The sequence below is a fragment of the Mustela putorius genome, unplaced genomic scaffold (assembly GCF_011764305.1).
Source record: "Mustela putorius furo isolate JIRA1106 unplaced genomic scaffold, ASM1176430v1.1 tig00003853_pilon_pilon_pilon, whole genome shotgun sequence".
NCBI lineage: Eukaryota > Metazoa > Chordata > Mammalia > Carnivora > Mustelidae > Mustela > Mustela putorius.
The window spans coordinates 84,956,049-84,978,424 of NW_025422005.1; the positions used below are offsets into that span (position 1 = coordinate 84,956,049).

Consider the following 22,376-nt stretch of genomic DNA (forward strand, 5'->3'; position numbering starts at 1 on the left):
TCCGGGCATTGACTTGCGTGGCGGGACCCGCGGCAGCCATATTTGTTAAGGGAAGGGGACCCGAGGGAAGCAAAGAACTTTTCTTCTCTTCACCCGCTGCTTACCACCACAAACGAACCCTGAATTATGGCGGCTTCTGCGCCCGCCCCGCACACGACTGACTTCCCGGTTGAGGGTCGCTGCAGTTACTATGTGGAAAAGAAGAAGCGCTTCTGCAGGATGGTGGTGGCAGCGGGGAAAAGATTCTGTGGGGAACACGCTGGAGCCGCGGAGGTCTGGTATTGCCCCTACCATTTGGAGAGTTGGAAATAAGTTTCTTGGTCCGGAACTCCCTTTACCAGAATTCTGCTCTGTTCGCTGCGTTTTTTGGCTTTTCCTGTGCTAAGCGCAGCCCTGCCCTCCCTATGCAGCGATACTGAGCCCTAGCGAAGTGTAGTGCTTCTCGCGCTAACTAAAGCGCCTACAGTGACCCGCTTATCTTGATACTAAGTTCGGGCAATAGTAGATCTTAGTTGTACTCCAAGCCACCGCCTTATACACTCCGCCCAGTCTCCGCCTTCTTGATGGGAAATCGCAAGGTTTCACTAATTGTGTTCTGATTGTTTTGTGAGTAATAATCACTTCTTGTGAATACAGTTGAGAAACTTTTTAAAAAAATTTATTTAGACACACAACTCTTTAGTAGGGAACAAACTGATGGTTACCAAAGGGGAGAGGGAAGGAATGGGTGAAATAAGTACTGGGGATTAGGGAGTGCGCTTGCGAGGAGCACGGAGTGATTAAAAACTTAAAAAAAATTAGAGTACAGTCTTTTGAAAACAACTTGTAACTGCTGAAAGGGGGAAGGAAAGATAGAAAATCGTGTAAGAATTGACTTTTTTAAATTGAAACAGGAGGCGTACAATTTTGTTTGAGAATACTGTTAGGCATATTAATTGTACTGTCAATATACAGTTGACCCTTAGGGCGCCTGGGTGGCTCAGTCGGTTAAGCCTCTGCCTTGGGCGGGGGTCATGGTCCTAGGGTCTTGGGGTTGAGCCCCACAGCGATCTCCCTACTCACTGAGGATCTTGCTTCTCTCTTTCCCTCTGCCACTTCCTTGGTTTTTGTGCTCTTTCTCTCAAATAAATAAAATCTTTTATTATATATATATATATATAGTTGACCCTTGACCACGTGTTTGAACTGCCAGTCCACATATCCCTGGATTTCATAAACACAGTACAGTATTATGAATGCGCTTCCCTTATTAAGACTTTCTTAATAACATTTTCTTTAGCTTTATTGTAAGAATACAGTGTATAATGCATGCAACAAAAAATATGCATAATCAGCTTTATGTTAGCAGTGAGGCTTTAGGTCAGCAGTAGACTATTTGTACTTAATTCAAAAAGTTTTAAATCTCATTTTTTGGGGCGCCTGGGTGGCTCAGTGGGTTAAGCCGCTGCCTTCGGCTCAGGTCATGATCTCAGGGTTCTGGGATCGAGTCCCGCATCGGGCTCTCTGCTCAGCAGGAACCTGCTTCCCTCCTCTCTCTCTCTGCCTGCCTCTCTGCCTACTCGTGATCTCTCTCTGTCAAATAAATAAATAAAATCTTTAAAAAAAAATCTCATTTTTTGAAAAGTCAAAAGTTGCTTGTGGAGGAGGGGTGTGGCTTCCCCTCCCCCCTTTCAAGAGTCAACTGTATTTTGGTGTATTTCCTTAGGATATATATGATAGAAAATAAAAGTAAGAACAAGAGATGCAAAACGCTTGTAGAAGAACCTGTTTAGTCAATTTTGGAAACCAAATAGGCAAGCACCTGGTTTCATGGCTTCTGGATGTCCAATATTATTTACATTATTTCTATTAGGTGGTTTATTCTGGACAATATCCAGTACAGATCAGGGTTCCTTCATCTGCTACTGTCCACCATAGCATATCTCTACTTCATATTTTTGATTTGACGGATACTTGGCTAGAGTGAAGTATACAGAAACAAGCATATTCTTGTTTTGGAATGTGGAAGACCCATGACTTACATTGAGAACTCTTCGAAGTATACCTCCAGTTGTATTGTGGGTTGAGGAGATCAGCAAACATCCCTTGATCAAAAAATGAGATTTAGTTGGTTAATTAAATTTTTAAACATGAGATTTATGGTGGGAGAAAAGTTTTGTTCTCACTCTAAGACCTTATTATATTTGACTTTAACAAAACATCTCAAAGATAACTGCAAGTGCTAACAGTAGTAGATTGTGACTAGTTCCTTACAAGATGATTGGTATTATCAGAGAGAAAGGAATGTTGTTATTGGTCCCTTGAAGAAAGATTGCAAGACACCAAGGGAAACATGACACATGACGCAATTTGATTTTCAACTGTGGGCATTCTACTAAATCTGCAATATAAGATACATGATCTAATTAAGTATTATGTTTCCATCTTTTTTGTATTAAGTATCATCTATAGCTGAGACCACTTGTACATAGTTTTAGCCACTGGTTCTTAACTGAGGGTGATTTTGCCCCCCAAGAACATCTCAAAAGGGGCGCCTGGGTGGCTCAGTCAATTAGGCTACTGCCTTGGGCTCAGGTCACGACCCCAGGGTCCTGAGATTGAGCCCCACATCAGGCTCGCTGCTCAGTGGAGCGCCTGCTTCTCCCTCTCCTTCTGCCTACTTGTACACTCTCTCTCTCTCTCTGTCAAATAAATAAATAAAAATCTTTAAAAAAAAAAAAAAAAGGACACCGCAAAAGATTATTACAAAATAATGAGGCAAATTATAGCCAGTGCTATCACAGATTTGAAATTCCATATGTAGGTCTTCTCTAAATCTATTTGAAGCTATAAACCCTCATTATCCAAAGGAGTATTTGCTCATATAAACAAAAACTAGCTACTTTGGAGATTTTTGTTGCTTAACTTATTTTGTCAATGTTTTATTATTGTCCTTTTAAGGTTTCCTTACCTTGTTTTGGGAACACGTAAATTTAGGATTATACTGAAGTTGTATCTAGTATCTGTAAGCAATGACTTGATATTTTCTAACCAAGTCAATATATGATCTATCTTTCTTAGGAAGAAAATGCTCGGAAAAGAATTCTGTGTCCTTTAGATCCAAAACAGTAAGTATGGGTCCAATAAGGGTTTTTCTGTGCTAGAAAGAGTAATTGTCACAGGTCTTATAAAATTATTTTAAATACTTTTCTCTTTAAATTTAGCACAGTATATGAAGATCAACTATCAAAGCATTTGAAAAAGTGTAACTCAAGAGAGAAGCCAAAACCTGTAAGTGTTTTATCACTTTGATCAAATTGAAAGGTGAAATGTGTGGTATGTAATGTTTATATATACGTAGTTGATTACAAATGTGAATACTTAACAAGACTCTAGCCTTAAGGCTTGAATGTGATATATGCATTTGAGTGTATAGGACATCAGACTGTGAATCCACTTATAATCCTAATTCAGATAATAGAATTTGTGCAACAAGTGTATTGTTTAGAGAGTAATTTCACAGTTTATTCAAAATATTTACTTAGTGCTTACTAAATTTATTTCAATAAAATATGGCCCCAGCCTTCAAAGAGTTTATTTGAGACTGATAAGTTAACTTGTAAATAAGGGATCTTAATAAGTTTAGTGAAAGAAGTGCACATGTTGTAAGAGCACATACTTGTATAAAAATTAAAATTATATCCAAGGGGTCAAGAAAAGCTTTCCAGAGGGACTAACACTTAAGCTGAGTCTTGATTTGGCAAAGAAAAAGAAGAAAAGTCCATATAGGTGAGAAGAAAGTGAGAAACCACAGTGAGACTTTGAAGAACTCGGACTTTATTCTGAAATATACGGGGAACCACTGAAAGATTTTAAGCTAAAGAATGATGTCAGCTTTACCTCTTACAAAACTTTCCCTCAGATCAGTGTGGGAAGATGGCTTGGAATTAGAAGGACTGGTGAGGGCCTGTTGCTGAAATCCAGGTGGGACATATAAGAGACTAAATGAAAGAGGATGGAAAGGGTAGGGAATAAATGCAAGAATTATTTAGGTAGCAGTATCAAGAAAAGTTGGTGACCAAAAGCTTAGAGTTGGATATGTGAGTCTGAAAGTCAGTAGAGTAGTTTGAAGTCAGTAAATACAGATCATAGGTAAAGCCTTAAATTTTTAAGTTACCCAGGGTAAGCGATTGGAAGGGTGGGGGAGGAACTTACTTATTCAATAAATATTAATTGAGTACTTATACCAGACATTGTACCAAGCATCCTGCCTATAAGAACATTACAGTCTGGTAGGAGAGACAAAAAATATAATATCTTTAAAATTGATTAAATACAGAGTGCTGTGGAAGAATAAAGGAAGAGAGCCTAACCCTCTTTTGGGAGAAATAGGGGATGAAAGAGATGAGGAAGGAGTCAGGGAGGCTTCTCTGAAGGAGTGTCATACAATGAGACTTACAGGTCAAAGGAGGATCAGCCAAGAGCACCTGGGTGGCTTAGTTGGTTAAGTGTCCAATTTTTTATTTCTATTCAGGTAATGATCTCATGGTTGTGAAATCAAGTCACCGGTCAGGCTCCACGCTGCGCATGGAGCCTGCTTAAGATTATTTCTCCCTCCCCGTTGGCCCTCCCCTCCCCACAAAAGGCGCGGGGGGGGGGGGGGCGGCGATGGGAGGAGACTCAGCCAGACAAGGAAAAACAAACATATGTTAGCACCTAGAAGTGAGAAAGTTGTTAGCTTTATCTGGGACTAGGCATTGCACAGGACTTGGAATATAGAAAACAAGAGGAGAACTGAGTGAAGATGAGATAAGATAGCTAGTAAGTAGAGCATGAGACCAAGAACAGAACTCTAGGTGACACTGACATCAAAGTGTGAGCTGCTCCTACCCTCAATGGGCTTTTGGCATTTCAAGTGGAATAGTCATGTCCTGTGTATTTCAAACATCCCTGTATTTAGTATTCCTGGCCTCTGAGCAGCAAATGGCAAAGGCACATGTGAGGAATATGAAGGATCTGAAGTGTAATCTTATTGTCAGGCTAACAAGTTAGCCTGCAGGTTTGTGGATGCTGGCAGAAGAGACTCCTGGGTCAGAGACAAAGGTCTTCATTACTCACTGCTCAGCAAGTAATATGGGCTTCTTGCCTGCATTGATTCCCCTTGTTCCCTAAGATCCATGGAGTCAACAGGGCCTAGGTGAATCCTGGCATTTTTGTGCATAGCTTATGTCACAGCTGAAGAACCTCAAGATTTTGAAATACATTTCTTCTAAAATAAAAAAGGGACATCTGGGTGACTCAATCGGTTGAGCTTCTGACTCTTGGTTTCAGTTCAGTCATGATCTCATGGGTCATGAGATTGAGCTTCATGTTGGGCTCTATGCTCAGAGGGGAGTCTGTTTGAGGATTCTTTCCCTCTACCCCAGACCCCCTTGGATGCATGCTCTTTCTCTCTCTCAAATAAATAAATCTTAGAAAAAGGTAATGGGGCACCTGGGTGGCTCAGTCAATTAAGGGTCTGACCCTTGATTTCACCTTAGGTCATAATCTCAGATTTGTGAGATCAAGCCCCACGTCAGGCTCCGTGCTCAGTGCAGAGTCTGCTTGATATTCTTTTGCCTCCTGCCACCCCCATCCCTCAACTCCTTCCAGCATGCATAAGCATGCTTTCTCTCTCTCTCTCTAAAATAAAAAAATGAAATATTTAAAAAGATAATAAAAAAATAAATGGGCAGACCAAAGAGAGGTAATTGAAGTGAAATTGAAGATCCAGGTCCTCAATCACACTAGTAGTATTTCAAAACTAGTGGCTATCATGTTCTCCAGGGAAGATCTGGAATTACTTCCATCATTGCAGAAGATTGCGTTGGAAGATGCTGATCTCGATAATTCCAGAAAATCTTTCTGAAGATACACTAGAAAAATCTTATGCTATGTTATTTTAAACAACATAGTGTTATAATACCTTTCTATTTTTTTATTTTAGATAAAAAACTAATAAATAAATTTATTTTAATTTATTTTATTTTAGATAAAAAATTTATTTACTCAGCATTTTATTTTTTTTTTAATATTTTATTTATTTATTTGACAGACAGAGATCACAGTAGGCAGAGAGGCAGGCAGAGAGAGAGAGAGGAGGAGGAAGGCTCCCTGCTGAGCAGAGAGCCCAACGTGGGGCTCGATCCCAGGACCCTGAGATCATGACCTGAGCTGAAGGCAGAGGCTTTAACCCACTGAGCCACCCAGGCGCCCCTTAATCGGCATTTTAAAAGAGAAGAAATCAGACCTAAACCATTGTAATACCATATCCTCTCTCTCTCTTTGGTCATGCTGCCTGTCTGATAAACAGCCATGTGTAGTTGGTACTTTGTTGTTTTTGCTGTTAACACCATAAGCAAAACTGACACAGCTCTCAATCTGTGCTATAGATAGGTAAAAAAGTTAATAAAAATTACTAACAAACTTCTTTAGAATATGACTGCTTATTCAAACAATATCTCACTAGAATATATGGTTCATGAATATAGTGATTTTTGTCTGTTCTGTTCTCTACTGTGGTGAGCCCTTGGCACTAAAGCAAATTAAAGACCATAGTAGGTGCTCAATAATTCATAAATGGGAAAAAGGGAGGATGGCAGGTACAGAGTAAGGGACGAAGGGAAGGATCAGTTTTTGACCTTAATTTTTTTGAGCTCTTCACATTAATGACAGTATTGTGGTTTTGTTTTTGTTAAGGACTTCTTTATTCAAGATATTAACGCAGGCTTAAAAGATGAAACAGAAATACCTGAACAATTAGTAAGTATTTGACTTTATATTTAATTTTAAAAGGTGTCTGTGAGCTATTTCTGTGAATAAGCTATGTCCCAATTTTTGTTTAGGATAAATTAATTATTTTGAATTTAGAATGTATTTTTTCTATAGAATCCATATTATTAGTGATGGTTCATTCCCAGATAAGCTCATGCCCCATTTTTGTTTATAGGTTCCAATTTCTTCTCTTTCTGAAGAGCATTTGGAAAACTTAATTAAGAAATTGCAGAAAGCAAGTGAAGGTAAGTTTGCCTACAGTTGCAAGTTAAAATTTTTAAAATAATTAGGTGCCACATGAATTGATGCCAGTATGGTTTACAGAATGTTACTACCATTGCTCAGAGCCCTACGGTTTCATGTTTGGTTGCTTAAGCTATTGTGCTTATATTTGGCACAGGTTTGAACTCTACACTTAAAGATCAAATTATGTCCCATCCAGCATTGCATGATGCCCTTAATGACCCTAAAAATGGTGATTCTGCAACCAAACACCTGAAACAGCAGGTATGTTTAGGCCAAAGTAATTATACTAAAATTGGCCTTTTGTTCATTTGTCAAAAGCTAACATTCTTTCTAAATATAATTCTTAATGAGATTTTGTTTAGTTTATCTTGTAGGGAATAGAATCTTTCCATTTAAAAAATAAATGTAAGCATATATTAAAAACTTTTGGCATGGATATGGTTCTGAGTATTATGTGTTAAAAAATTTCAAAGCAAGGGAAAAAATTTAAAGCCAAACAAAAATATCAATGTGCTCATGCTGCCTTTTGTAGAAATTACCTTGCTTTTTTCCAATTCAAGCCAGATGTGTTTGCTCGAGTTTATAAAATAATCTTGTGAAGTTTGCAGGCTTCTATTTTAGGTAACATTGAAAAATTAAAGTTACTTGGTCCAAGAAGATGCTTTGTTGAGTTTGGAGCAGGAAAGGGAAAATTATCTCATTGGGTTGATATTGCCTTAAAAGATGCTGAGAAAGTTCACTTCATCCTAGTAGAAAAGGTGACCACGAGATTCAAGGTAAGTGAAACCATGTCAGTATATTAGTAACCAAACTTTGTTTGTACTTTTTTTGTTAAAAAAAAGAAACAATGATACTCAGAAACATGTCTCTTACAGAAAATTATTTTTCATGTTGATTTGATATGGCTTTTTATTCTAATTATATTGATAAACTGAAGATAAATTTTTTAATCTAAATTTTAATAGTCCATTGAGCTGAGTTCTTTAAATTATTTGCAGAGACAAGAAAATATGTGGAAAGGGCCAAGCTCAAGCTAGGAGTTAAAAGTCTTGGGTTCTAACCTACCTGTGTCACCTACTGACTATTCATTCAGTAAATATTTTATTCATTCATTAAATATTTATTGAGCCTACCATTAGGCACCATGATACACATTGGGTAGGTAAAGTCAAGACGAGGTCCCTGTGTCCTATTACTGATACTTAGAAAGGAGAGGCAGACAAATTAATGATGATAGAAAAGTATCAAAGTATGAAAAAAATCTGCACAGAGTATAGTGTGGTTTCAAAAGAGGGAATGACATGTTTGATTGCAGGGAAAGGACACAAATGGCTCCATAGAAAAGGTGATGCCTGAATTGTGTCTTAAAAGGAGAATTGGTGTTTCTTAGATAGAGGGTTTGAGGAACAGTGTAACAAATACCTGAAATGACAGGGAAACATGGAAACACTTCTGTCTGATGGGAATGCACGGTCCCAAGTAGAGTTCAGTGGTGATGAGATGGGAGAGGATGACTGGAAGGTGTCCTGTTTTGTGCCAGGGGAAGGAGTTTGACTCTATCCTGCTATGTGCTGGGGATTTGGAGGAATGAGATTTAGTTCTTGTCTTTGAGAAGCTAATATCTAGTGGAGCATACTTATGAGTATTTTGGTTCAGTATGCTAAGTCTCTTATGATAATGGTAAGTACCAAAAGCCATAGGAGCAAGAAGATAGAACACCAGCCCCAGTGTAGTGTGGGTCAGGGAAGGTTTCCTGGAGGAAGTGACCGCTGAGAGGAGATTGAAAGAATATGTAAGAGTTGGTGAAGAAAATAAGAAGGCTTTTTTAAAGTTCATCCTAGCAGTACCATTAAAGCTATATCAGAAGAGTCTGAAACTTGAAGTAGGGAGATTAATAACAAGATAATTATATCCAGTAATCCAAGTAAGAAATGGGCCCGAGCTAAAGCTGTTGTGGTGGGATGGAGAGGAGGGAAAGAATATGAGAAGTGCTAAGATTTTGGAAGCAAAGAGAGTTGGTGATTTATTAGTCATTAATAATGAGGAGTTATTTCAGGTGACACTTTATGGCTTTCAGTGAATGGTGGTGCTTTTTATCTGAGATAGGGAATATAGAAGGTGGAAGAGAAAGAATAGGTTTGAGGGGAGAAATGATGAGTTCAGTTTTGAATGAGTTTGCAGTTGAAGTAGAGCTTTCTAGTTCACAGCTAGATATGTAACTGGTGCTTATCAAAAATATCTGGGCCACAGTGTTGATTTGTAAATCATAGGCATAGGGACATAGATCAGAATGGTGGTTGTGATCTTTCAGAGAGAGTAAGAAGAATAAGCCCAAAATAGTATATTACGGCCTAACAAAGGCAAAGGAGCTGGCAAATAATCTTAGGTTAGTCACTTAAGATTAATAAATCTTAGTTCCTTCATCAATAAATTGTGAAGTTTTAGAGTTAAAGGAAATAATTATACATAATTTTTAAAATTTTTCAAGCCTTTTAAAAATGTATGATATTGTTATTTTGGAGTTTCCATCAAAGAATATACAATCTTAAACTTCTAACTAGTGATTTTGGTTTTTGAATATTAAAAAATAAGATGGGAAATTATTTCCTCTGAATTTTGAAAACAAATAGAAATATTTTTAAATTCATAAAGCTTTTTTTAAACATAAAAAAGCTGCTGTTATGACAATGTTCTCTTTGTGCAGGTAGATGGCAAACACAGAAAGAAAAATTCAGTATTTGAGAGACTTCAAATTGATATTCAACACTTGTGTTTGAGTAAGTTGCATAACTTTCCGTTGCCCTAGCATAAATCATAAAAGTTTCAAATTCTGACTGTTGCTTAGAAATCCAGTGATGCAGAACAGTCCTTCAGGGAAAACAAACTAAAATTAATGCATTATTTTTTTTTTTTAAAGATTTTATTTATTTATTTGACAGAGAGAAATCACAAGTAGATGGAGAGGCAGGCAGAGAGAGAAAGAGAGGGAAGCAGGCTCCCTGCCGAGCAGAGAGCCCGATGCGGGACTCGATCCCAGGAGCCTGAGATCATGACCTGAGCCGAAGGCAGCGGCTTAACCCACTGAGCCACCCAGGCGCCCAAAATTAATGCATTATTAATATAGAATGTTATATCTATCATTTGGATAAATGTAAATTGAATTAGGGTTGGAACTTTTTTAAGATGAGGTTTCAGTTTCAATTAGAAATGAAGTGTCATATTAGGAAGGAGTTTAAAAGTTTTGGTGACATGTCCCTACATTATTTCTTTGTCTTTTCTAATTATGAGTCTCTTTGGGGGCGTCTGGGTGGCTCAGTTGGTTGAGCATCCGACTCTTGATTTCCATGTTGGGCATGAAGCCAGCTTAAGGTTTGCCCTCTCCCTCTCCCTCTGGCCCACCCCCTTAAAAAGGCTAGTGCCTTCTGCCTGTCATCAATATGACTTTACGTAAACTGTTGAAGAAATGAGCATTCTTTGTCCAGCTGATGGTAAAAGATACTTCCTAGGATTTTTTTTTTTAAGATTTTTATTTATTTGACAGAGAGAGAGATCATAAGTAGGCAGAGAGGCAGGCAGAGAGAGAGGGGGAAGCAGGCTCCCCACTGAGCAGAGAGCCTGATGCAGGGCTCAGTCACAGGACCCAGATGATGACCTGAGCTGAAGGCAGAGGCTTAACCCACTGAGCCACCCAGGCACCCCGTCTAGAATTTTAAATTGTACCAAGATAATTAATCTCTGTGGAAGTCACATTTCATACACACACACACACCTTTAGTCATACACTTTGTGCCTTTTCTGTGTCTTTTTATAGTTTTTTGTATTACTACAAGCATATCCTAGTAACCTCTTCCATCCACTAATTAATACAGCTTTGTGAAACCCCACATTTACATATAAATCCCTGTATTTAAAACTGTTTAACTGAAAATATTACTTTTCTGATATTGAAAATCCTAGACAAGTTTTTATGCTATGTGTTGAATTCTTATTAAGAATACTGAAAAGTTGCCTACCATATTTATTAGTTTCTAACCCTTCTGTGCCCACCATGTGCCCCCATTTCATATTTTTAAACTGAAATAAGAGAAAAAGGAGCAAATATCTACAATCTAGGTCAATACTGCCCTTTTAGAATTTGCATTAATTGGAAAATATTTTTTCCTGCTAAGCAGTGACTGTCTAAAAATGTAACCACGAGTGAAAATGTGAACTATAAAGTCCTGACTTCCATGCTTCTGTTTTTTCCTAATAGTTAAAAAAAAGACTTATGTAATGACATACTGAGGGTGATTAAAGGTAGTTTGAAATGAGGAGAAAATGACATTTATTTAAAGGACTTTTCCTTTCTGGGTGGCAGGGTTGGAATTGACTGCTCGTCATTTAAGGGGAGGAGAGAGAATAAGAAGTATCTTGAATTAGGTCACTGCTGACATCCCCACCTCCTTTCTTTTTTCTTTGTTTTTTGTGGGTTTTTTCCCCCCTATTTGGGGCTTTTATTAAAGTTACATTTATGTGGTTAAGAGTCAAATAGTTCCACAGGTTCTCAAGTTGTTTTAAACATAGCACCAGCCACTCCCTCCCTGCCATGGCTCTCTCTTCAAAGCCAACCACATTTATCTCTTATGGGTGAATTTTTATATTTATCTATAGTGTCTGACAACAGGCTTTTGTTTTACCTGATTCCCTTTTTTTCCCCACAAGCATAATCTATCGGTTTTTCCCAATGGAAGATGAAAATTTTCTACCCCTGCCCCATCTCAAGTGCAAATACTTCCCATTCCTCATTTTTCTAATACATATTAAATCATCATTTTTTTCCCCAGACCATGTAGGAAATTTCTTTATCCTATATTTTTTATTGTTTGCTAAATTAATAATTTAGTTTTATTTACTTGGTCTTATAAAAATGTATTTGTTATAAATACATTCATCAAGTATTCTGTTAGTTTCCATCTTCCTGAAAAATTCTCCCCTGTATGCTTCAGACATGTTCTGATCAAGACTGGATGCCCTTTGTTCCTGGGGCACAATGATCAACGTTAAAACTCTCTTCAGTCTCATCCTCCTTCACTATCCTAGGTAGAAATTTCTTTTTCCACATCTTTTCCCACTTCTTCCTCTGTTGATTTAGTTTTTTCGGGCAGAGCACCTAGTCCTATAGATTCCTGAGAAACAGTGCATTAGAGATAAATTTGAGACCTTGCATTGTCCGGAAACATCTTTTATTTTACACTTGACTTGGCTGGGTATTTTATATTTCTAGGTTTAAAATCATTTTCCTTTAGAATTTTGCAAGTTCTGTTTCACTAGTATTATTTAAAAGTTCAGTGCTATTCTGAATCTTGGTCCCTTGTACTTGATCTGCTTTTATTTTTTATTTATTTATTATTATTATTATTTTAATGTATAGGTCCTTCTTTATCCTTAGTGTTTAAAATTTTCACAGTAATATACCTTCCTATGGTTGTTTTTATCTGCTTTGCCTGACGCTTTGATTTATACCAGTGGTTTTCAGTGGAGGCTGCTTTGTCCCTCAGGGCACATTGGCAATGTCTGAAACACTTTTGGTTGTCATAGTAGTAGGCATGCTGCTGACATCTAACAGATACAGACCAGAGGCCTGCTAAATATCCTATACGGTATGGTAGAGCTCCCCAAAACAAAATTATTGGGGTCAAAAAGTCAATAATGCTAAGGATGAGAAATCCTGATTTAGAGATTCTAGTCCTCTCAGCTTTCTGGGAAATTGCCTTGCATTCTTCCGTAATTTTCTCTGCTTCACTTTCTCTTTTCTCCCATTATGGAGGAATTCTTACGATACAGTTACTAGACCTGCTGGGGTGGTTTTCTACTTCTCTATGTTGTCTTTGGTTTTTTTCCTATACTTTCTAAGATTTCCCCAACTTAATTTTTTCTCTCATAGTTTTAATTTCTAAGATGTTTTTCTCTGAGTTTACCTTTATTGTTGTATCTTGTTCTTTTTTATAATTATAATATCTTTCTGAGGATATTAATAATGGTTTTTTAGATTTATTCTCCCTTCATTACCTGTTTTCACAATTTGTTCTTTTCCATTCGTTTTGGTCTCTTGACTTTTGAGGCTGTCCTCAAACATCTGGTGCTCCTTGATGGTGTGTTCTTAGAACTGAGGGACTCAGAGCTCTGAGTACTCAGGTGGAGTTGTTTGAGCTCCACTTTGGGGTGATCGGCCTAAGATGTGATCTTTTTACTTGGGCAGGTCAGATTCAGCAGAGAAGACTCTTCTGATCACCTGTCTGGAGGGTAAAGGTCTGATTACCAACATCTTAGGACCCTGTGGGAAACAAAAGCTAGGGAAATTAGTATGCACACTCACTGACTCCTGCAGTTTTGCAATACTTCAACTTTCAACTTCCCGTTGTCCCTCAAGCTGCTGTCCTCCTGTTCTACTAGCTCCAGAGAATTAGTCTAGTCTTTCACCACGTGGGAAAGAGGTAGCTACCAAGGAGCTATGAGGTGGGGATCTGACTATTAAATAGACTTTCCACCATCACTTTCTATTGTAGCTACTCAGCTCTACTGCCAAGGTACCTGATGCTTGAGTCTTTTGAAGGTTTGTGGAATAAATTTGGTTGAGTCACAGCCTTTCCCACTTTTGTCTCCTTTAGTTCTCTTTCAGATCTTGTTGAGTTTATACCTTTTTAAACATCCTTTTATCCTCATTTCAGTGGAATTTTAAGAGGGAGTAAACCAGATATTTGCATTTACTCTACCATCATTTCCCAGAAGTTCCTCTGCTCTGTTTTCCAAGCCCAAAGAAATAGGAGAGAGAGGGACACCTGCGTGGCTCAGTCGGTTAAGTATCTGCCTTCAGCTCAGGTCATGGTCTCAGGGTCATGAGATCAAGTCCCACATTGGGCTCCCTGCTCAGCTGGGAGTCTGCTTCTCCCTCTCCCTCTGCCGCTCCCCCTGCTTGTGTGCTCACTCTCTCTCTCACAAGTAAAATCTTTTACTTCTTAATCTTTTAAAATCTTAAAAATAAATAAATAAATCTCTTTTTTTAAAAAAAGAAAAAAAATAGAGAGGAAATAAGGTAATTTTTAAGCATAAAGCAGAAGGGCTTTCTTAGACATCCTTTCTCTTCACCCTAATTGATGCTAAGGATGAGAAATCCTGATTTAGAGATTCTAGTGCTCTCAGCTTTCTGGGAAATTGCCTTACATTCTTTCATAATTTTCTCTGGTCAGTAATTGTAATTGATGGTTAGTTTCTTGAACTACCTTAATTTAAACTTCTATATTCACTGACACAGGCAAACTATTCCACTTGGTACCATTTTCTCCTGGCATATAATATACTAACATTTGAAAGAAAGCAATAGAATGGTTGAAATATTTACTAAGTACCTGCATTGGACTGTTGACTACGATAGATGCTGTAGCTGGATTTGTAGCAGGAAGCATACTTTACATTTCAGAATCTTATAAAAAGGAAAAGAAATGGTGGGTGGGGTGAGGCCATACCACAACTGTGATATATTACATCTCACTGCATTACCTGTAGACCCTTTTTTTTTCTTTTTCAGGACTGTTATGAATATTTTCTTTTTTTTTTAATTTTTAAAACACTTTTTAAAAATTTATTTGGCAGAGAGAGAGATCACAAGTAGGCAGAGAGGCAGGCGGGCGGCGGGGGGAAGCAGGCTCCCCACTGAGCAGAGAGCCCGATGTTGGGCTCCATCCCAGGACCCTGAGATTGTGACCAGAGCTGAAGGCAAAGGCTTAACCCACTGAGTCACCCCAGCGCCCTGAATATTTTCTTTTTTTAAAAAAATATGTGAAAAGCTAAGATAATATCTTATTTTTGAGCATTAAGGTACAGTAAAGTCTATAGTTTAATTAATACTGAATATTGTATTGTATAATATAATGTTATTCATAAATGTTTATCATATGTATTATTTGTTCAAAATAAATCTTGCAGGAGGGGAAGCTTTGACTTCTTTTATTGATGAGTTAATATTTAGCAGAGTAAGGCTTATACAGGGGAAAGTCCTGAGTCAGTGTAGAAGAAATAATACTATCCCAAGAGTCAAGAAACTTTACCTTGGGAGGAGAGGCCCCACCAGGGGCAAGAGGGAAATAAAAGGGGGAAAAAGAAGAAAGAAACTTTAATTTTAATTCTGGCTGGTCAGCAGCCCTCTGTGTTACTTATCAGGTCACTACAACTGTGAGTCTCTTATTCCACAGCTATAAAGTGAGAAGTTTTTGTTTGAGTCTCTTTCATCCCTTAAATTCAAGGATTTAAATTAGTTCTCTCTTTCAGGAGGCCTTGGTAATGTCTCATCTCACAAGAATGCTAACTTGGTTCTCATTTCCTTTTATTTCAGATAAGATTCCTTTGCTAAGCAAAGAAAAACTACCTGTGGTAGGAATTGGAAAGCATCTATGTGGTGTGGCAACAGGTATGTAAACATACTAATAACCTAGATGAACACACTAAGTTTTAGCTTAACATGGTCCAAGTCATTGAAATAGTCTCTTGAGTTAGTTTATTAATAAGTATGCTTATAATTCATTAATCTTCATAGTAGCACTGGCCCTATGTTAGATCAGGTATAGAGTTTTCTTATTTATCTGCTTATTTTGGCCATTTTGCAGGATGAATCAAGAGTGTTACATGTAAATACTGAGATATTTAGATGTAAATAGACTTAAAAGACTTAAAGCTTTTTGGGTTATATTTCAACCAAAAAGGAAACAAATCATTTATGGAAACTATATGATTCTACTCTAGAAGCTACTGAATTTTCAAGAAGTTGCTTGGGAAGGACTCTGAAACCTCTAGTCTAGAAGATGATTATACATACCAGGATTCTGGGGAAAATGAAAAAAGAAATATTAGATAAAAAATATAAGATATCTTATTTTAGCACATCCATCTGTCAGGTGTAGCATGGTAAGGTAGAAAGAGCACGGATAGTCTGGAAATCAGCTGTGCTGTGTAACCTTTGCAAATTATTTAAACTTTCTAAGCTTTGGTTATCTCATCTGTAAAACAGAGGTAACATATAATTTACCAGGTTACATGTAAATGTCTGGCACATATTAGTGAATGTTAATTATTATTACATTTCCCTGGCTCCTGCTGGTTTCATCAACTCCCATACAAGGAAATTGGAGCCTCCATTAGACATTATTTAGGTTGACCGGGAAATGGCTTGTGTTGTCTTTCATGGTTTTTAAGATGACTTTTGTGTACCTTATATCATTTGACCCTCATAAGAGTCTTCTGGCATAAACCAGTTCTGTCCTGGGGAAAGGGTAAAAACGCACTCATTTACTCTTACCCATCTGACCCAAGTTTGTCAAAAATACAGTCTATATTGTCGATTTTCATTGCTCCACACACTGTCCCCTCTTAAGTCACTCTGTCTGAATTTTTCCTTCATCCCTCTTATTCTTATCTTACTGAAAAATCTCTGCTGTAGTTGCTTGACCTTTTTTAAAATTTTTATTATTATTTTTTTAAATTTAATTAATCTCCACACCCAGTGTGGGGCTTGAACTCATGCCCACGAGGTCAAGAGTTGTATGCTTTTCAGCCTAAGCCAGCCAGGCATCCTGGTTGCTTGCCCTTCTTGAAATTTTGTTCCTACTCTATTGTGACATTCTTCTTTCCTGGTTCTTCTACTACAGCTATGCCCTTCTTTCTCTCGTGGTCTCCTTCCACTACCTGTTCTTCAGTTATTAATATTTAGACCTCTTGGCTACATACCTAATATGTCTTAAACTCTTCAGTAGCTCCTAATACTTAGAGCATAAAGTCTAAGCTCTTTAACGACCGCTGTCAGTCTGGCCCCTGCCTTCCAGCCTTTGATGCTTCCTGTCTGCAGCTCTTCTGGTCAGCAAATGGAAATCCTGTGTACTTTTCCCATGTACTGTACTGTGTCAAGTTCTGATTTCTTTCAAGTTCTGTTTATCATAATCCCATCCATACATCTTTACTTTATGATATTTTAGTTGTCTATTATATAATTCTAGCTCTCCTACTATGCTGTGAATTTTTGGCACACAGGGAGTGTTCAAACACGACGGTTGGCATATAACAGAAACAATAAGCATTTCCATGAATGAATGAATAATCTTGACCACGAATTTGCTGTTTCCTAGTCCCTTTCTTTGGTATGTCATTTTGTCCTTTAAGTTCTTTGTAAAGGAGGCATTAAAATAGATTGTTACAAGCTCCTCCTGATTCTAAAATAACTTCATTCTTCTAATAATTTTTCTGTTTTATTCACATTTCTGAAATTCATTTACTTAAGTCCAAAATAAATAAAACTAACTTGAATATATTTTGTCAGTTAATAATAGTTTAAGAAAATCCCTTTCTCCCAGTGTTTATTGACTTCAACTCATATATTGAATTAAATTTACTAGTAAAATACTAAGTCATTTAATAATCACTGGTGACATCTTAGGGTAATAAAATTTTAAAATGTGTTTTTGATTGAATAGGCACAGCATGCTGGCCTAATCAGACAGAAAATATGTTTTCTGGGTTTTTTTGTTTGTTTTACAGTATATATTTGGGGTCTTCCCACTATTGTCAACCATAGAGCAGTCTTCACTGGGAAATAGTCATAGTCATCAAAAAATCTATTTGTTTAGCTTTTAAGTTTAAAACTCTTTTGAAAGTGGAATACATCTACCTTGGACGTTTATGTATATACTCATCATTACATTCACGAAGATTGCACGTGAAAGGCATTCAGTAATTAATGAATGCATAAGTACATAAGGCTGCTCAGTGAGGCCTACTTTTCACAGAATGACTCCCTCTTACCAACTCTTCAGCTTCTCAGGATTTGCTGTGAATATTATATGTTTCAGGACTGAGCCTAACATCAGTCTAAGCAGATGCTAAGCAGATGCCTTTTCCCTCCATTCTTTCTTTGGGTTTCTTAAGCTCAAAACTTCCTGGAATGTAAGTGTAGATAGATCAGTGATTTTTTTCCTATTCAAGTCATTTCCTCAGCTAGAGTAGGAGAAATGAGAGCCAAGTTGCTTAGTTGGACTAAAAGTTTTTACAGACTGTAGAAGTTAAGCTTTAGCCAGTTTTGGGGGGATGTAGAATAAATCAGTGAAAATGAGATGCTAATGAGAAAACAGCAAATATGAGCAAAATTGATAATTCATGGAAGAATTCTTACAAGTATAAAACTAAACAGGTTTTTTGTTTTGGGGATTTTAGAAACCATACTGCTGAATAAATGTAAAAAATACTTACTTTTAAAGATGCTGTGGTTTGGGGGGGCCACATAATTGTGTTTGCAGATCTTGCATTACGATGTTTGGTTGAAACCTATGCTGCCAGTTGTGAGGAAAGGAATGAAGAACCTTTAGCCAAACGCATAAAGAATGATAAAACAGGAAAAGAAATTAACACTGTGGCCAAGAAAGGAAATGAGAAAAATGTCCCAGAGAAGTGGAGCCCTGTGGCTGGCATTGTTATTGCACTCTGTTGTCACCACAGGTGTGATTGGAGACATTATGTGGGCAAAGAGTATTTCAGGGCTCTAGGCCTTGGAGCAGTGGAATTCCACTACTTCCAGCGAATGAGTAGTTGGGCAACTTGTGGGATGCGAAAAACATCTTTGGAAGCCTCCAGTCTCAGCACAAAGAGAAAAGATGAGCAGAACGATGACAGTGAAGAGCATGACGACGGTGGATGCCAAATCACAGACGAAAGCAGTGGCAGTGCGCCTGGGTAAGTGACTTCTTGGAAATGCATGACACCAGGGCAGAAATGTTTTGTTATTGCTGGACTTTCTTTTTAGATAAATGTCCCCTAGAATCTGTTCATGAAAATGCATTTTACCATCCAATTTTAGAATACATTAAAATACACTTTTATTGTGGCATAAACAAAACATCTTTTGTTAGCATGGGATGTAGCACCTAGTATATTGCAGGTTACTTCAGAACTTATCAATACATAGTAGTGACTAAAATAACTTTTTGTAAACTTCTACAGAATTTAACAATGTTTTGTATTTATTCGGTTTAGGTTCCTTACTGTTGAAGAGAAGAAGAAAATAGGGCATCTTTGTAAATTGCTGATTGATCAAGGCCGAGTCGAGTATTTACGGCAGAAAGGATTCAGTCCTGCTTTACAGTATTATACAGATCCTCTGGTGTCTTTGGAAAATGTATTGTTAACTGCTTTACCAAATCATTCTTCATCACCAGAAACAACTGCTTAATGGAAAAGAAATTGTGAACATCTGTCTTCCACCAAAAAAAAATTTTTTTAGTTGTATTTTTATATTAATGAAATATACTTTACGTAGTAGAGATGTGAACTTTAAAAACTGTTGTGGCCTCACTGAACTTTGGTAATAGCTTTGTTTTTTACTTAGAAGTCCAAATGTTAGCAAATTCACCAAATTCTCAAAGTAAGTCTCTTCAGCAGGGCATCTTGAGTTATATTATCCATCAGTATTTATAGAGATTGGTAAAGTAGTTGAACAGTTGACTTGGTTATCTGAAACACACATAACACATCAATACACAACTAGCACATTAGCTTTCTATTTGTATTAATTTGGGAAATTTATTGTCCTTTGGTTTTATTTAATACTTTTTACTTCTCAAGTTCAAGATGTATGATCAATTGTCTGTTTGTACCAAGGGCCTGTCTGAGAACTTGGCTTATATATGGATTTTTTTGTCCATTCTAATCTGGAAAGTATAATCAATTGTGATTTTTTTTATTCCTAATGCAAAGAAATTCAGAGATGTTCACAATCATTAATGAATTCACCTTCAGATTACCAGAGCCATATATGTATTTATGTGTTATCTGAATTTATTCATGATGAACAGCAAAACTGAAGAGAAGGTTTTCAAGGGAAATAAACTGTTTCACTTCATTTTTTTAATTGAATAATTATCTAGTTAGAACTTCCAAAAAGATAACTTATAAACCTCATTCACAAATTAAGTTGAAACTTGAAATAACTTCTGAAGTTAATTATCACATCTTTTAAAAGGACATTTTTATACATATAAGCACAATTATAAATACATTCTCTCCTTTTGAGAAAATAATTTGGAATAAAATGGAAATTAGATAATGAAACCAAAAACCCACCTCACACTTAGGCCTTACTTAACATATAAGCAGTTTCTATGCACAGGCAAATATTAAGCCAAACATATAGTAAGGACTGTTACTATCTTCATGTTATACTTCATGTATTTCTGTCTTTATTTGTAAAAATTGTCTTAATCATTGGTACTTTTGCCAAGACAAAGATCAGAATTAATAATTTTAGGTACTATAATGATATTCTTAGATAATTTTTTTATCCTATATATAGATTTATGATCACATGAATTGTAAAATAGAAGCCTAACGCATTTTGAATTCCTGGCTTTTCCACTTTAATCTCCTATGTTTTATAAGACTACCTAGGGACAGATCCTGCCCTACCACCTCAGTGTATGACCTTGCACAACTACTTAATCTCTTTGTGCCTCAATTTCCCTTTTTAAACTGAGGATGATGAAGATAATAATAATACTACCTACCTCACAAGGTTTTTGTAACAAATGAGATGACACTTGTAAAATACTGAAAACAGCTCCAAGCACAGTGTAAGTACTCAATAAATACATTAATAATACTAATTCACAAATCTATTTTTAATAACAAGAGGCAAACGGTTTGATTATCTCTGCTTAAGTTGTAACTTTTTTCTCTTTTTATAAGTTCTGTGCCAAATATTATTAAAGTAAAATAGTTTGGATTATTTCTCAAGTTCGTTATTCATGCTGCCCAATCAAGAGAACATAAATAAAGATAGTATACATACATCATTTGATAATTTGCGTGATTTTATTGGGTCAGGCAATGCTAATTTGTGTCATACAATCTGTTTTGCATCATTTAACAATTTATGCCAAGGAATAAAAAATATTCTACAACAGGCATAATCTCAATTACGCTTCACAAAACATACACATACACTCAATAGTTACAATAGTCCTGTGCCCATTTAGCTTCATGATGTTTCTGACAATGGTACCAAGTACTTTATGGACAGATGAGCTTGTCCTTCAACAAGCTATAGGTCAAGATTCTTGTTTTCCCCAAACTTATTTCCCTTAAGATACCATGAGAAAGTAACTATGTGGGATATGTATATTGCTATTCCTTGACCTGCCAAATTTACAGGGACAGTAAACCCCTTGTTGAACTTTCAAATTCATCCAAACAACTACCTCTTCCCACATGTCCCACAACTATGTCAGATTTCCTCATCATCCATTTCTGCCACCTCATCTCAGCATCACCATCCATCCAGATGCTCTAACCAAAACCAGATTAATCTTGGGGTCTTCTCATTTCCCATCATCCATTCACCAATTCTATCTACTCTCTGGTTTTTTATCTATTTATACCCCAAACAAGGCCCCAAACTGTAACTTTACTTGTCTCCCAATATATTTTTCCTTGCTGTTGTTTCTGTAACTTGCTACCACAGATCAGATGACCATTTCCTAATATCTGCCACTGGATGTTAGTAAAAAATGATTTATTCTAGCTAAAACACTGTCCAATTTTCTTGGATTATACTCCTTCCCCAAAGCAACTATGTGAAGATAAATTATATTTGAACTTTTGATTCAAAAACTCTTTATGTTTTAGTGCATTATAAAACTATGATTTCTATTACTGTACTATTGTTTTGTTAGTTTTATTAATATAATTATCTCTTTGGCCTCTTCTAATCTTGGTTTAAGTTAAAGGCTTTCCTTCAGTGAAAAAGTGGTTTAATTCTTAATTATCAGAGACATTGAAATCTATATATCAAAACCTCACATTTTAACTATTGGCTAAAAATATGTGTTCTCTTAATATTTCTCATTCCTAGGCAAAATAATTGTATTGCTATTTGTGGACTGTAGAAAAAGAGGAAATGACAGGGAAGGTAATGAAATATATGACAAACTGATAGAATGAGGTAGTGAAGCTTTAAGAATCACATCTTCAGGGACACCTGGATGGCTCATTTGGTTAAGCATCTGCCTTTGGCTCAGGTCATGATCTCAGGGTCTTGGGATTGAGCCCTGTGTCTGGCTGCCTGCTCAGTGGGGAGTCTGCTTCTCCCTCTCCCTCTCTCCCAACCCCCCAGCGTGTGCTCTCTCTCAAATGAATAAATAAAATCTTAATAAAAAATAAAAGTAACATCTTCATTCATTTGGTTGTGCTTCAAGTATTTGGCTAAAGAAAAATTTAATTCTTGTCACCACTTGAAGAACTTTCAATACCTTTACAACTTCTCTCCAAAC

At 36.8% G+C, this 22,376-nt stretch overlaps 2 protein-coding genes across 4 annotated transcripts in view; one reads left to right on the top strand and one right to left on the bottom strand.

Annotated features, from left to right (window-relative positions):
* The first annotated feature begins 8 nt into the window (after positions 1-8).
* TRMT13 (tRNA methyltransferase 13 homolog) lies at positions 9-20,900 on the top strand. 3 transcript variants are annotated; one of them, XM_045064902.1, is made up of 11 exons: positions 9-273; positions 3,061-3,107; positions 3,204-3,270; positions 6,718-6,780; positions 6,968-7,037; positions 7,193-7,299; positions 7,647-7,814; positions 9,743-9,815; positions 15,407-15,481; positions 18,354-18,786; positions 19,087-20,900. In XM_045064902.1, the coding sequence occupies exons 1-11, from the start codon at positions 127-129 to the stop codon at positions 19,280-19,282; spliced, it is 1,446 nt and encodes a 481-aa protein (XP_044920837.1). In that variant the 5' UTR covers positions 9-126; the 3' UTR covers positions 19,283-20,900. The 3 variants fall into 3 exon arrangements, with proteins under 3 accessions (XP_044920837.1, XP_044920838.1, XP_044920839.1); XM_045064903.1 differs by lacking the exon at positions 7,647-7,814; XM_045064904.1 differs by lacking the exon at positions 19,087-20,900 and having other exon boundaries at positions 18,553-18,733.
* LRRC39 (leucine rich repeat containing 39) overlaps positions 19,477-22,376 on the bottom strand; it is a 30,093-nt gene continuing 27,193 nt past the window's right edge. The window contains exon 10 of the mRNA XM_045064906.1: positions 19,477-19,563. Within this exon, the coding sequence (XP_044920841.1) occupies positions 19,508-19,563 (56 nt within the window). The 3' untranslated portion in view covers positions 19,477-19,507. The remainder of the gene's footprint in view (positions 19,564-22,376) is intronic.